At 40.8% G+C, this 15,524-nt stretch overlaps 1 protein-coding gene across 12 annotated transcripts in view; it reads right to left on the bottom strand.

Annotated features, from left to right (window-relative positions):
* The window catches only part of Lmo7 (LIM domain 7), a 192,096-nt gene that overhangs the window by 29,169 nt on the left and 147,403 nt on the right, over positions 1 to 15,524 (bottom strand). For all 12 annotated transcript variants that reach the window (XM_041665374.1, XM_041665382.1, XM_041665406.1 and 9 more), the window contains 4 exons: positions 8,380 to 8,497; positions 6,306 to 6,448; positions 4,362 to 5,109; positions 2,610 to 2,879 (listed from right to left, as the gene is read on the bottom strand). In XM_041665374.1, coding sequence (XP_041521308.1) covers positions 2,610 to 2,879; positions 4,362 to 5,109; positions 6,306 to 6,448; positions 8,380 to 8,497 — 1,279 coding nt within the window. The remainder of the gene's footprint in view (positions 1 to 2,609; positions 2,880 to 4,361; positions 5,110 to 6,305; positions 6,449 to 8,379; positions 8,498 to 15,524) is intronic.

Genomic DNA, 15,524 nt, shown 5'->3' with positions numbered 1-15,524 from the left:
ATGCAATACATGGACCATGAAAGAAGTGGTTTTGCCTGGCTTTGGAGGACTTGAAAGGCATTAAGCAGAGTGATAAGCAGAGTGAATATCTTCAAATGGAAGAATAATAATAACTAACATGTGACAACACAGGTGGCTTTCTTAGGAAGTTCAGACACCTTTCTTTCCCTTGATGTAGTAATAGGTAGTCAATACTCGGTAAAGTTTCCTGAGTTTGGCTCCTAACTCCATCTCTCAGTGCTCTGGATGGTCTTGGAAAAGGAGGGTGAGCATCCATGCTTTCAATTATCTATATGCAAGAATAATAATGATGGTGATGACATCACAGGACTATGCTAAGAAACCTCCCATACAATACTCTGTAAAGTCTGTCTTGCCTATGGTATGCACTCATTGAACATCAGTTCATATTGAGGTAAGATCAAGGGAATCTGAACTCCTTCATGAGGAACTTCAGCACTCCGTATAGTATCCTGAACTTCCCCCTAAAGGACAAAATGCTTTGGGAGACTGTAGAAAACACAGGAATTAATGAGTCCTGTATACAAGCACCTATGGCTATTTCTAATCTCTTACATTGACAGAAAATGAGCTGGATGACAATATTGACAACAGACATGAAAAAGGATAACAGTATAAGAGATCCTGAAAGAAGAAATGCAAGGCCACTGCCGCCAAAGCACAGGGGAGTGAAGGGAAAGCCCGAAGGAGCATCCTTTGACAAAGCTACCAGAACATCTAAAAGTTCAGCCACTTGTGCTATGTTTGTTTTCTATGAATATCCAGAGTTACAGAGCTTGATCGAGAATTTGGAAGAGTGACACACAAGGACCTGTGTAGCTCACTCATCAGAAGTTATGCATGCACAGCCTCTCTGGAGTCAGCTCCATAAACTACTCTTCTGGTAGCATAGAAATGGATAGGCCAAATAGAAACAGGCAAGGCACCATCAGAAGTACGACAGTGCTCAAGAATTCCACTAACAGCAATGCTTCAAAGAAGCTGAATCTTCTTCGGTAGAATGGTACTTGATGAAAACAGCAGAAATCTATGATGAAAGCTGAAACGAGGCCAGGTTCATTTGGGCTTCTCGAAATCGCCAGAGTATAGTACACACCCACACTGCACGCATGGCCTCTTTTTCTTAATCCATGGGTACAGTGTGCCAGCTGCCAGCCGGAAGGAGATCTCATCATCTAGCAGGCAGCACATTCATCAAGCTGTTGAGTTTGCTCTTTGAAAGTGGGAAGGCAACGTACATATCCATAGAACAGAAGACCCCTTGTCTCTGCTTTCATTATTCACCTATTGGTACCTTACCTTCCCCAAGCATAGTAGAGAGGTACTGTTCTCATTTACTGAGACCTATAATGATGACCATTATATTCCCAATTCTTTTTAAATGCATCAATATTTTACAACAGATGATTTTTGCCAGCTGAAAACTTGTTTTAGAGTATATTTGTAAATATGTATAGGAAAACTTTTATAGACTAGAAATGAAACAAGAACCAGAAAACACCACTACCAAATAAAATCAAAACTTAAAGTTACTAAGTGCTAACGTTGGTTATTTATAAATTATATATTTCTCAAGGATTTTTTTCTTATATTTCTCAGATACAAAGAAAGTGTCTTATAGCCTGGAAGGGAGGGTTGAAATTTTTAAAAAATATTCTTATATAATTAAAAAAATTAATAAAGGTAAATAAATATGCTATGCCAAACTATTTCACATAAATCTATTTTATTCACATATTTAAGAGACATAGTTTATCTCTTGCCTTGGAAAACTATGCTCCAGTAAGACAGCAGGGAATTATGGACCAAGTCAAAGTCCAAAACTGCCTCCATGAAAAGAGGCTTACACTAGCAAGTTGCTTAACCAGAGTGTTGCTGGCTTTTGGTTTTTTAAAAGAAGTTTTGCTAGCTTGACAAAGACTTTTAGCGGGTTTAACATGTAAACGGAAAGGAAGTATATCACCTAATAATTCTCTTGAAAGCCATCTGTTAGGCTTTTAAACGGGAAAATGGCAAATACCCCCATTCGTTTCTAATCTGCTGGCGTATTTTATTTGGAATCCAAATGTTCAGATCCGCAGTTGTCAGGCTGTGACTAGGCATCATTGTTCTAAGAGACAAGGGATGACAGCAAATGTGCCCATTCGAAAGTAGAAATTACTATGAAAAGTCACAAGAAGATTAAGAGAAAACACAGAGCTGTGTCCCTAGAGAGAAGCATCCACTCACTAGGACAGTTTCTTCCTGGTTAGTTTCCACGGAGACGGGCTTTTGCTTACTCACACATACCTTAGGTCTGCAGCAGAAACCAGAGAACTGTGGAGTAAGAAAAACTACAGGCAAACGTCCCAGGAGACTGGTGGACCACGTCTCCTGAGACACAGCTCATGGAGAATGTCTGAGATCTACAAACTAAAAGTTGGAAAGATCTACTTCCTCCACAATCTGTTAAAAATAGACCAGTATATTTTTGCATAATATAAATAGCAGCCTGTACTGTACGAGCCAGAGGCTAGAACAACAGTTTCCAGATTGAAATCTTTGCACATCTGAGACAGATGACTAAGAACCCTCCCCCCCAAACTTACCTGGGACCTTGAAATGTCCCTCAGTGGTGAGCTTCTCCCTTCTCCAGAGTGTGTGGCTTTTGAAGTGGCTGCCTGGTCTTGCAAGAGCGAAGAAAGGGGTGTGGAAGAGGACACGCTTGCCACATCTTCTCCTGGGGCTGCCTCCTTTTCACTGGATGAACCCAAAACAAACTGGGTGGAGTCAAGCTTCGGGGCAGGGGCTATGACGAAATTCCGTTGAGGTCTCTTGACAACCTCAACACCGCCATTGTACTTCCAGCTGTCATCCATCTAGATAGGAAACATCATTTTAAACCCCATATTCTGCTAGCCTTGGGTTCACTTTTAAAAACCTCTTTTGAAAGCCTCTAAAATAACATCCACCTGCCACAAAAAAGTAACTATTGTCACAAACGTGGAGCGCATTCCTTCACACCACCAAATATGCAGCAGCAGAGAAACACTCTTTCTAATAAAAGCATGATTATGTATAGTTTTCTAAAACTTGCTTTGTTTGTTCATACTACTCCAGGTCAAGAGATACAACTCCAAGCTCGGTCTTTCCATTGCTGGAAACCCCACAGTGTGGATGTCAATCATGTATTCATTTGATACATAATGAAATTGTTAAAAGCTGTCCTTTGCTTCCCAAAAGCACCACAACAAGTTCCAGCCTCCCTTTGTAAATGGCGCTTTTATTTTAGAGCCCAGATGTTCCAAAAACTCACTGGATTGAAGGATTTATATATGTGGTATCTGTCTCATTTCTACAGAGAAAACAGCAGCCCTGTACCCATGAGCAGGAGGACACCTGCATCTCCACCTCCTCAACAATGCATAGTTTCAGCATTTAAAATCCTTGTCAGTGAGATGGCTGAGCAGTTGTTTACCTAATCCTCAGGCTCACAAGGCTACACATGCCTCTTTGTGCTCTCCTTACATTCCTTTCCGTTGAATTGGCCAGCTCCTTTGCTGTGTTTATCTCCTCTCATCAAATTATAAAATACTTTACACCTTAGAATTGCCAACCCTTTATCTCCAATGCAGTTTTTAATAACTGTGACTTAAATTGTCCTATATACTGCCTGCTATACAAGTTTAATTTTTATGTTGTCAAATAGGTCTATATTTTCTTTAATGGGATGGTCAGGGATTTCCTGGCTGATTTACACAGGCTTCGTTCAGCTCAAATTCTGATTTCTTAAGCCATAATTCTCATCTCTATGTCAAGATTTTAAGATCTTAAGGGCTAGCTGGACAGAACTGACAGGAACATGAACATTAAATATTTAGACATTGTTTCATTTACATAATTGAGTCTAACATGTCCTCAGTGTGCTGAATCCCATTAGAGACACAAGTGAACATATTTCAACAAACATAGACTCAGGCATCAAGTTCTAAAGGAAGGATAGAACAAAACCTTACCTATACAATCCTCAAAACATTTAAAGGGAGCCTTTAAGAATGTGCTATATCATAGGTAAGAAAAGAGCTGATTGCTGGCAATTTCATAATGCTCAACTTAAAGCTAAAGAAGAGCTCAAAAGAAGGAAAAATATGGCAAGAAAAAAATGTTCTGTTTCAAAACGTATCTTATTTGTTCTTTAAAGTTTAAAACCTCTGTTTTTATTAAATCTAAATTTCATGAAAGTTGTTTGTATACGTCATCAACATTTTACACATCCTGTATCTGTCCAACTGGGCTTCTGCTCAAGCTCCCCCAAACCATTGCTCTTGGGAACAGACTAAATGAACCTGGGACATTTTTACCGTGTAGGATCTGGGCAGTGATGAGATTCCCCTTGACTGCGTGCCAAAAGGTCTCGCTGTGACCACAGATGTTAACCTGGCTGTATCGGCTTTCTGGTAATTTCTAGGGAGAGAAGCTGAAATCCGAGTCGACTCTCCTCTGGTACTCAGCGACTGCTGAAACGAGAACGAGACTGGACGCAGAGCTACTGAAGATAAACAGACCTTGGGTGGCTCGGCGGAAGATAAAGAGACCTGGTGCTGTTCTATAGAAGACAAGGGGGCCTGGTGAGGCTCGGCAGAAGACAAGGGGCCCTGGTGTAGTTCTGTAGAAGACAAGGGGGCCTGGTGAGGCTCGGCAGACGACAAGGGGCCCTGGTGCGGTTCTGCAGAAGACAAGGGGGCCTGGTGCAGTTCTGCAAAAGACAAGGGGGCCTGGTGCGGTTCTGCAGAAGACAAGGGGGCCTGGTGTGGTTCTACAGAAGACAAGGGGGCCTGGTGTGGTTCTGCAGCAAATAAAGGGTCCGGCCGCTGCTCTTCAGGAATATGAGAAGGATGCTGAATCTCAGCTGTTACACTGTCCTGTCTCTTTGCAAACGTTGTGGAATCTTCTTTGGCCGTCTCGGCAGGATAAGCTGTTGTCTTGTCTCCCAGTCTCTCTCTCTGATAGCTGGTTTCAGACAGAGTCACTGTAGGATGAAGTACTTCATCATCCAGGGCATCATCGGCAGAATACATCCTCCTTGTAGAATTCAGAACTCGAGATTCCCTGGGCAGAGAAAAATGCGCCATTTCGACAGAGTTATGCATTTGCCCCCAGATGGGGTAAGACAATAACAGATGTGTAAGTGGTTACTCACGGAAAACAAGAATTAGCACCAACACTAACATGAGATTATGCATAACTTTTAAGCATCTGTTAAGAGACTGACCCGACCTTTGATTAAAGAAAGAGGCTCTCAAAGGATATTTTTAATCATAAACTATTTTAATAACAAAATAAGGAAGGTCTCACATGGGACTATTTGCAGGTTCTTGGCCACAAATTTATGTCTTCCAAGATCAAAATGCTTTAAATGACTGGCCCCCGATCTGAGTCTGCCAAGTTTTGCTATATAAAATGTATTATGTATTGGTAAAAAAAAAATAATAATAATAGCACAGAAGACTCAGGACTTTATAGAGCACCAGTCAGTTCATGGAGCTTGACAGACTCCCCAAGGGCAATTATAATAGATTCAAGGTTATTATCCATACTTAAAGAGCTGATGAAACAGCTTCACCCTGCAGTTAGTGGGGAGTCCCCACATCCCTGGCTGACTGCTGGACTTAAGGGAATGGAAGTCTTGAGCACCGGCATTTCAGACACAACGGAGCTTTGTTTAATTTCACCTGGCAGCAAATGTCCTTTGTGACATTGTTTCTAAAGCATATTTGCTCTCTCTCCTCCAGGTCCACACAGTTAACTGCTCACATCAAAGTTTAAATTTCACTCAAAGAATAAACCCACACACCCACACTTACATAGATAAACATATTATATCTTTCAACATAATTTATTCTCTACCACTAAAATTGAACAAAGATCTCTCTTAGATTTCACAACATTTATTTAAAAGTAAAAATTGATTTTATTTGACTACCCTATGCTTAAACTTTAAAAGGAGAAAAACCAGTGGGCTTGGGTTTTTTATTTATTTTTGTTTGTTTTGCTATCAAATATAGCAAAATAACCCCACACACACAGAAGACCGTACAGTGTGAGACAAAGAGCCCTGTTCACCAGTGCTAAGTAATATGTTCTTTTGCTGCCCAGATCAGTAATATTGTTTCAATGCTTCAGCCTGGCTTCTTCCGGTCCATACATGTTTACAGTTTGAAGCTGGTGACCACATACCCCACCCCAGGCAGAGCTTCCATTTCCAACACTGGGATCTCTAAACACAAAAGGCCCCGGCCCTTTACCTGTCCTGCAGCATTTCCCTAAATGTCTTGGAGCTTCGGTCAGACTTCTCCAGGGCCAGCTTTTCGATCTCTTCCCTCTCCTCCTTCTTCTTCTGCAGATCTGAATTGTAACTCTTCCGGCGACTTTTCCATTTTGCAAGATCCTGACAAGAAATCCCATCGGCCCGGTCATACCTGAATTTCTACACACTTTTTCCTTGCGGCGGGAGCATGCTGGGGAGTCCTATTACAACGCTGAAAGCTCTCACACCCACCTGTGCCAAGGTGCCCTATTTTTGCTTTTTATAGCCAGTGTTTCTGTACTAAGCTTTTATCTCATGTGCCTGACAGAAAAACCTGACCTAATAAGAGATCCCACTTTTGTTATCCAAGAAAGTATCACATCAATGTCCATTTCTCAAAGAATGCTAAAGGCTTACAATTAAGTACTAGGTCAGGTTGATCAGGAAATATTTTAATCTCAATCTCATAGTACTTCAAACCCCTGATTCATATGCTTACTGTGATGTGAGGGACAGAAATGTCCCCGTAACAGTCCAGCTTAAGTAAATGGTCAATCTTATTAATATAGGCACACAGATACCTTAATGTGATTCCCCTCAACAAGGTAGACTATACGTAAAGATCAGTGCCTAACGGGGTAGGTCTACTGAGAAGAGCAGGGGTCCTAAAGGAAAAGTGAGTTCTACCTACAGAAGGAGAGACCACAAATCGCCTTGGACCGACTATGATTTCAGAGAATATAGTCTACTGGGGAGAGAACAGGGACCATCATAGTGGCACAAGCCCATACTTGCTTCCCACATCTCCAGAAGTATGTTTTAAATCATCCTGGACAATCTATCCAATGCAGGCATCCCTAGTTTCAGGAGCCAGTTGTGACATTCAGGGATTGAAGCATTTTGAATGCTTCAAATATTTCTCCATTTCCAAATCAGAGAAATACTATACTAAGGATTTCAAAAGAAATCTCAGTTCAAAGGGAAGTATACTCAAGGTCTCAGACAAAACTGGACCTCATCCCAGCTTTCCCAAGTTTGCCTATAAATCTTTTGGGGCACCTAGGGCCAACCCTGCTTTTCAAATGTCCTGAAACCAATATGGACTATTTTTCCCAAAAGAAATAAATTGACCCAAATGTTCATTTGCTCACATCTAATGGGTATCCCACCTTGATAATCATTTTCTTATTAAAAAGAAAAACTTGTTTTGTGTTTTGGGAAAGTAATACTAATTCTTTACTGGTTTTTACAGAGATTGAGGGTTGAAGTTGGAGCATCACACACAAGGCAAGTTCTCACACTAAGCCCTAAGTGCTGTTTCTTGATCATTAAATCAAGTTTCATACTAGAGGGCACTGGAGTTTAGCAATGTACTATCTTCAGACATTAATATTGGCTTTCTCTGGTGCTCTTGTTGCTCTTGTCACTCAACCCTCTTACCATAAAGCTGCGCTCTAACTTCTTTGGGCTTGGGAGTCTGGTTTATCTTTTACAGATCCTTATATTCCTGTAGCTTATAATAATTACCTTGTTCGGCTAAAAGACTTATACTTTCTTCTCTAAGATTTGAGATAAAGGTTAAGTCTATGTCTACATAAACACTTGGATATGCCAGCTCTCTTGACACAGTTAATTTTGAATCACAATAGATACTGACTTCAGTCAAAATATTACTCTGGGTTGTATTTCATCCCAATCTCTGAGTAACTATGAGAACTCTTCATCTCTCCCCACTGATGCCAAGATCTGAGCTAGATCCTGTTCCCCTTCAATCTCAATCTTGATCAATGCTGTTTTGCTAGCAGAGGCATAATTAGTAGTCATACCTCACTCTCCTGTGTAAGCAAGTTTACTATCCTGCTAGGCAGGAACTTTCTACTCTTTGAGAGCTCATAGTCTCTTGGAAAATAAGCATATTTCTATATTTTTAGAATGGTCTTCAAGACATACAACAGTACATTTTCTATAGTACTGAATGCTAAAATGTCAAGGAAAAATGTCTCTTAAGTACTTTAATTTCCTTGAGAGAAGCAGGGAGCGCACCATGGTCCCCCTCCTCCCCCAGTACTCACATCCTGCCACTTCTGATCTTGCTCTTTCAGTTGGGATTTGATTTTCTGCATCTCTTCGTACCGCAGCTGACGCAGGTTCTGAATATCCTCTGCGGTGACATCGCTCATGGACTTGCTCCTGTCACAAAAACACCTACCATCACAAAGGTTCTTGTGGCTGGACCTGAGGGCTCACATGAAGACTGGGCTTCTATTTAGAAATTCCACCTAAATATCTACTGCCCTACCCAGATGCTTTGTTGATAGTGCCCTGAAATAGCACGACACAGATAAATGGTGTTTTTCCAAAGCACAGAAACGAGAGCCTAGCATTCAACTCAGGTGTGAGATGCTTGTGTGTGTGTGTGTGTTTTTTTCCACAAAATGCTCTAAGTAACCTTGAACAGTTCTGAAACTAATAATGCAGTGCTTGTATTTAGAGGAATAATCTCTAAGATTATCTTGGGGGCAGGAAACCATCAGTCACTAACATCACGTTACTGAATTTGTCTATGCTCCCTCAAAGCTAACCTAGTAAAGTTTGACTGGTTTTGCTAGGCACTTGCTAAATAATTTAGTGACTACCTGATATTTTCTGCTCAAGTTCAACACCAGGAAAAGATGTGCTGTGTCTTCTCAACAATTCTCTAAGGTCTACAGTACCACTGCAGCTGGACAAACTCTCAGAAGACCAAGGTAGTTTCCCACAGCCTGTCAGAACCACCTCAGATTCCCTCTCCTTCTTCACGGCAGGATTTACAGCCTAATTTGCAGCCCCAAACATGGACATTCACAATCAGGAAGTAAAGCCTGAGTAGGGTTTCAAAGCCAGTTTTCCCCATTACTGTTACATATTTTAAAGGCTGGTGTAAAAACTATGATCTTCTGATAGACTTTGAACTCTCAAAGAGTATAAAGCTGCTTCCCAGCTGTAGAGAAGCTTATTCACTTAAATTGGCGACTAAGTTGGACTATGACTAGTTCTCCTATACAGACTACGTGGATGAGAAAGACCTCACAGACAGCAGCAAGAGGGTGATAGATCCAGAAAGTTTCAGAGGTAGATGAAATGTTCTTTGCTATTGCGTATTACGTTGTAAGTAACTATATTATTCATTGTATTAGTGAATCCTTGGGCACCTAAGTTTTGCATTCTCCTGACAGCTCGCCATCACGTTTTTTTTTTTTCCATCAAACTAGGTGGGTTCCAGAAAGCAACGGTAACTACCATGCAAATGCCTCTAGAGGCTACAGCCTAGGACCTGCCCTCATTGACTCGTTTCCAATTCCCCATGAATAGGCATTTATTCCTGAAAATACCCTAGGTACCTTGACTGTAAAGCGACCTGCTGCAATGTTATCTGGAAAGGAGTGTTTTAAACTGCACCTCACTAAAACATGATGTTATTGTTGGCGCAGCCAATCTCTATCCTGCTTTCCCTCTGTGGGGGTTAATGGTGGTACGTGCCCTCCGTCATCTGCATTTGAAACCTAAGAACCACTTTTCGCTTTTGTTTCTCTCTCTTCCTCGCTTTCAGTTAGTTATCTTCTCGTTTAATGCCGCTTTCTTTTCCATTCCGCTTGCCATCACAGTCTAGATCAAGGCACAGGCAACCCTCCTCTGGATTGCCAAAAAGGCTGCTTAAATGATCAGAGAAGGCTTTCCTCAAATGCTCCCTCCAACCCAAAAGTTCTTTGCTGGTGCCTCTCTCCTTTGTAAAATGCTAATCCAAACCATGGCTAGGCTCACTCCACAGTTACCGGCTCACCATCTGTCTTCCTCAATTCAGTGAAGGTCAATTCCATCCTTCAGAGTTTGGACCAAAAAGCTTGGAGTCACCCAGATTCCTCTCTTCTTCTCATAACACTTACTCCATCCACAACTCTTCTGCTCTCTGTTTCTACATCTAACAATTCTCACCTCTTCCTCCTCACCATATTGACCTACACCATCACATCATCCACTTGGAGAATCCCAAAGATCTTCCTGCTCCACCACCAAGCTTCAACGTGCTCAAAGGAGCAGCTAGAGGGACCTTTCTAAGTCTCGGCTAGGTCATGGCACACCCAACTCCGGACTTGAGCTTCTTCCCATCAAAGTTCTAAGTAGATTTCTTCAACAACCTGCATGGTCTGGCATGATGTGGTTCCTTCCTGCCTCTCCATACTCATTTCTAACACTGTGCCCTGGTCTCACTCTCTGCCTGCCAAGTAACTGTCTTGCACATACTCATGCCTCTTGCTTCTCCCCTTGCTCTTCAATCTGCCATAATATTCCTTATCCAGCAAGACAGCAAGAAGCAATGACTTCACTCCACTTCCAAGCATCCACTTAAATGTTATGCAGTGTTTCCTTCTCTTTCCAGCCTACGAGATTCTACAAATGTCTCCCGGGGCTGATCCCACCCTAACCCTCTCTCCTTGAACGTTTATTGACATCTAGAATAGTCTTACTCCCTGTTACCTGTAAGATTACTGGGAATTACGTCTGATTGTGCTGATATATCACTAGGTTTAAAACAAAGACCGGCGCGTAGTGAATACTCCATAAGCGCATCAAATCGATGACCTAGATAGTGCTCTACCACTCGCTTACAGCCTTTGTGGCTCTTCCAAGGGAAAAGTGAGCTGCTCTTTCTCTCACCTGTTTAGCTAAAGCATTTTTCATGATGCTAATTCTTGACTCTATCTTATATATGTACAAGCATACCTAGATCGTCCCTCTCACAAGCCATATGTTATTTGGAAAGAAAATACTAGCTAGCAGAGCACCATACATGCAGATTCGCTCACTTAGTATCTGTGCTAAGAGTTAGCTGGAGCACAGTTAGCCTGAACTGGCCTGTGGGAAAGCATCACTTTTATAGCATTGCCTATGTTTAGTAGGGAATCAATTACATATAGAATTATGACTATATTATGAATATGAACCTACACATGTATAATATACCTCTCACTAGGTCTAACTATATACTAAATTAGATTGTGTGGATTTAAGACTATATACTGACAGAAGTCATGCCTACAAGCAAAGAGGCCTTTTGAGTTCAAACAAAAATACTCAGTAAGAAATGGCAAGAAAATGTGCAGATCCAAGACGTAAGGGGAGGTTGGCCGTGCACCACATGACGCTGCACAGACTGTAGTAAAACAAAAAGGAAATATTAATTCATAGTACACTAGTCTTTCCTTGGAAAGAGAGTGGAATCATTTTGTAACCAGCCCAGAACCTCCTGTGGCTGCTCTTACTCTCTTCCTCCTGGCCTGGGAAGCACTGCTGTGGGTTTTCCCACACAGGATGCCAGTCAAAGGTCACGCTGCCTCTCTCCACTGCCTGAGCATTGAGCTAAGCCTAGCAGCCCAGAGGCACATGACAAGAACAAAGCCGAGCTGAACCTGGTCTAGGATAGAAAAGTCTTTTTTTTAATAGGCGAGGTTGTGAACAGAATTTGTTTCTGGGTTATGGAAAGTTACCCCCCATTAAAGCAGCAGCACCTGCCATAGGAATCTGCGGAGACTTCAGCAAGAGACAAGAAGTTGGGGCTTTAGATTCAGCTGCAACATAGGCTTTTCCCTCCCACTGAACAGACATCAATTAGTTCCCTTCTCAGAGCCTTGGCTCCTCCTCTACTAAGTTATGATAACTAGGTAAGGCTGTGCTGGTGCACTTTTTAAAAATCTGGGGTTGTATACTAATTCTTCCTAAGGCAGATGTGACCAAATGGAACTGTGTAAATGCTAACGCTATAAACTGCTTTCACATTAGAATGGTGGCCCCAGACCACACAGATAAAATCTAGAACTTCTAGAGTACAAAGATGATGAAGTCTTTCTTTCTTTATCAGCATTAACCACATGACATTAAAGTCCCAGGAGTTCCTTGAGTGGCAACAACCCTGCCAAGCAGTCTCTGTGAGTTGCCTCATGAGGCACAGCCCCAGTCCGGTTCTACTACTTGAGAGCCTCCATCCTTGGGAAAGCTGCAATCTCTGTCTACAGAATGCAGATAACACCCACCTGTCTCCCTCACAGAACTGAGATAAGCACCAAAGAAAGCATCCAGGAAATTACGAAGGACAGCCCAGCACGGACAATGAGCAGGTAAGTCATGCCGTTCTCTTAAAACTGCCTGCTACTATTGGTTACAATTCCTTATTCTGAAGGCTCTAATTTACAGCTTCATTTATATTTGCAATCCAAAAACGCAGGTGTACCAAGCATCTTGCCTTTTCAATTAATTTAACAGTACTAGAGGGGAGGGAGAGGAAGAAGTTTAGGAAGGTCACCTACAAATCACTGATCTCCTTGTACTTCTCCGACTACAAGCGGTGCTCCTGGCAGTTTCAGAGGGAAATAGGGCCATTCTCCTGAAATCCAGCTTCAGTGAACTTACAGCAGACTGTCTAGAGCAGTGGTTCTCACCTTCCTAAAGCTGTGACACTTTAATACAGTTCCTCGTATTGTGGCAACTCCAACCATAAAATTCTTTTTGTTGCCACTTCATAACTGTAATTTTTCTACTGTTATGAACTGTAATGTAAATATCTGTGTTACCCCGTGAAAACATTGTTCAAACCCCAAAGGAGTCACAACCCACAGTTAAGAATCACTGGTCTATAGAAGAGAGAGTCCAAGGAGACAATATAAGGCAGACTTTGCAGCCTTGGGTAGCAAATAGAAATTTAAAAAGAGTAAGTTAAGGAGTGGTACCTGTGAAAGCAATATAAATATAATAATTTATCTAACTGTATATTTTCACTGGACCCTATACGGTTTTGTGAACAATAACCAGTGTTAAAAATCTGTGTGACACATTTTGAAATTACCATCAAATAAAATAAAGAGAGCATAAGAAGAAATTTTTATTTAGAGATTTGCCTACTTATTTGGACTTTTCAGCACCAACGCTATTAATATTTCAGCCAGAAAATCGTTTGCTTTAGAGAGCTCCCCTGGGGTTACCCTGGGGACTGTAGGACATGCACAAAGCAGTAACTGTAGATAGCACACACACTTGGCTGCAATATGAGAAGTATTCTAGATATAACTAGATGTCACCTGTAGTGGAAAAGAAAATCTGCATAAAATAACCGAAGTCAGCTTGTCTCCCTTCCTTTCTGCCTGCCTTGATGATATATCCTGATAATCCTACAAAGCCATTTGGTCGAGCTCTATAAGAAAAGTATAACTTCTTTAGTTGTCTCTGACTGCCAATTCACATGTAATTGGTATTTATCTCCTTGTGATACTGATAAGAAGTTTAGTGGCTATCACATTTCAAGATGGTTAATACATTTTTTTTGTAAACTTTGTCAGTACCATGTTTGTATCAGACCCAACCAGTCCCAAAACTTCATAGAACCACACAAATGGAAATTCATGCAACACAAAGACACACACTTGAGAACTGGAAGCCACATAGAAAGCATCGTACTAAACATAATGTGTTACATGCCAAGTAAAGCTTAGTAAAACACTTACATAGCATGCAGAAGCACTAAAAACCACATAAAGTGCAAGCTAGGACTTAGTAGGCAAAGAACCAAAATAAAATACTACACATTTCTCTTCAAATTGGTCTTTACCACAAAGAAAGTATTCACAAGATGGGCAGTTAGTTTTTAATTACAAGGTATAAAACAGTACTGCTTTTCTACGATATTATTTTTGGAGAAAGTTCACCTAGCATAAATGTGAAGTAAGTTGTACATTAAATGCCTATAAGTAATTCAATGTTAACTTATATTTTAATCTCATTGTAAGAAATCAATGTAAGGAAATCACTGATAACTATAAACTTAAGAGAAAAAGAAAAAAAGAAATAAACCTACAACTTCTCCTAAACAGAGCTGCATTTTCTAAGACACACCAAGTCCATTACAAGTCATGTATTATTCATTGGTCTCAATTAACCAGTCATCTTGCTTTATTTGTGTAGCTGCCTTAGTACTACCCTGCATGAGAATTTTTGAAACAGCTTCTAAAGCAAACCCTGTGTTATCCAAATAATCAAAAAATTACTTGGAATTGTCTAGTGGAAGCATTTGCTGCTGTCTGTTAAGGATCAGAAAAAAATACCTTAGCATCCTGAGGTTGAATATCTAAGTTTTCATGGTGTTTGTGGTTAGGGTGGGTGCAGAGTGTTGGGGAATGAACTTACAGCCACAGGCAAGCTAGGCATGAATTCAACCATTGAGCCAGGGGTAATTCAAGTCTCATAACAACCCCTACACTATGGAAAAACAGGTAGTGTCAAGACAGAAAGGTAGTTAGTTATGTGTTTACATAGCACAAGTACTTAGACTCTCGGTACCTGTGCCGCCTTTAGAAAACTGTTCCAGGGATGTGGTTTGGCTACAAAGTCAAACATGATTACAAATGAAAATTCCTCATGAATGTTTAGAATGCTTGAAGGCTCAAGAGGACTTTAAATCAAGTTAAAACAGCGTTCCTATGACAAGTATGATCAGATATTGGAGTGTTGTACCAAAGACTGACTTCTTCACCCTCACAGATGAGACCCTTGTGAGCATACAAGGCTGTGGATACAAGTGAGGAAGGGACAATGTGCCTTCACACGCCATCCGGGAAGGAGTCATTGTAACAGTTGCTCCTCACTCAATCATATTTCAATTATCTAGACTTGTGATAGTGTTATCATGCTGTGATAATTCAGCCAGAATCTTGGTAGCTTCTAAATATTTCTAAACTACTGAGATTATTAAAAACTCTTAAAATTAGAGATTCTGAGAGACAAGATGAACCATGGTAAGGGGAAGATACTCAAGTCCCAAGACTGATTAAAATATTGGGGTTTTTTTTTCAGCTTTCACTCTCTTCCTCAAACTATTACCAATAACTTCCACAGTTACAGAGAGCCTGGGGATGCTGGGTTGAGAATAACTGACTTAGTTTAAAATAGTTTAGAACTTGGAAAAACATTGAGAAAGTCAGTTTTATATTAGTCATGTTTACCCAATGAATATTAAATACCAGTAGACCAAATCTGAGAAATAGTTTAAATAAAGTTCTTGTAACAACATTGGAAACTACCAAGATTATTTTATAATTTTGAAAGTCTACTTTGCTCTTCATAGGCAGTCATGTTACAACTAATCAAGAACCTTAAAAATATTTCCCCCAAAATATTAACATTCCCCACTAGC

This window comes from Microtus oregoni, unplaced genomic scaffold (genome assembly GCF_018167655.1).
Source record: "Microtus oregoni isolate MIOR12 unplaced genomic scaffold, Mior012 000001F_ref0000356, whole genome shotgun sequence".
NCBI lineage: Eukaryota > Metazoa > Chordata > Mammalia > Rodentia > Cricetidae > Microtus > Microtus oregoni.
The sequence above is the reverse complement of the archived record's forward strand: the minus strand, read 5'-3'. Positions and strand labels throughout refer to the sequence as shown.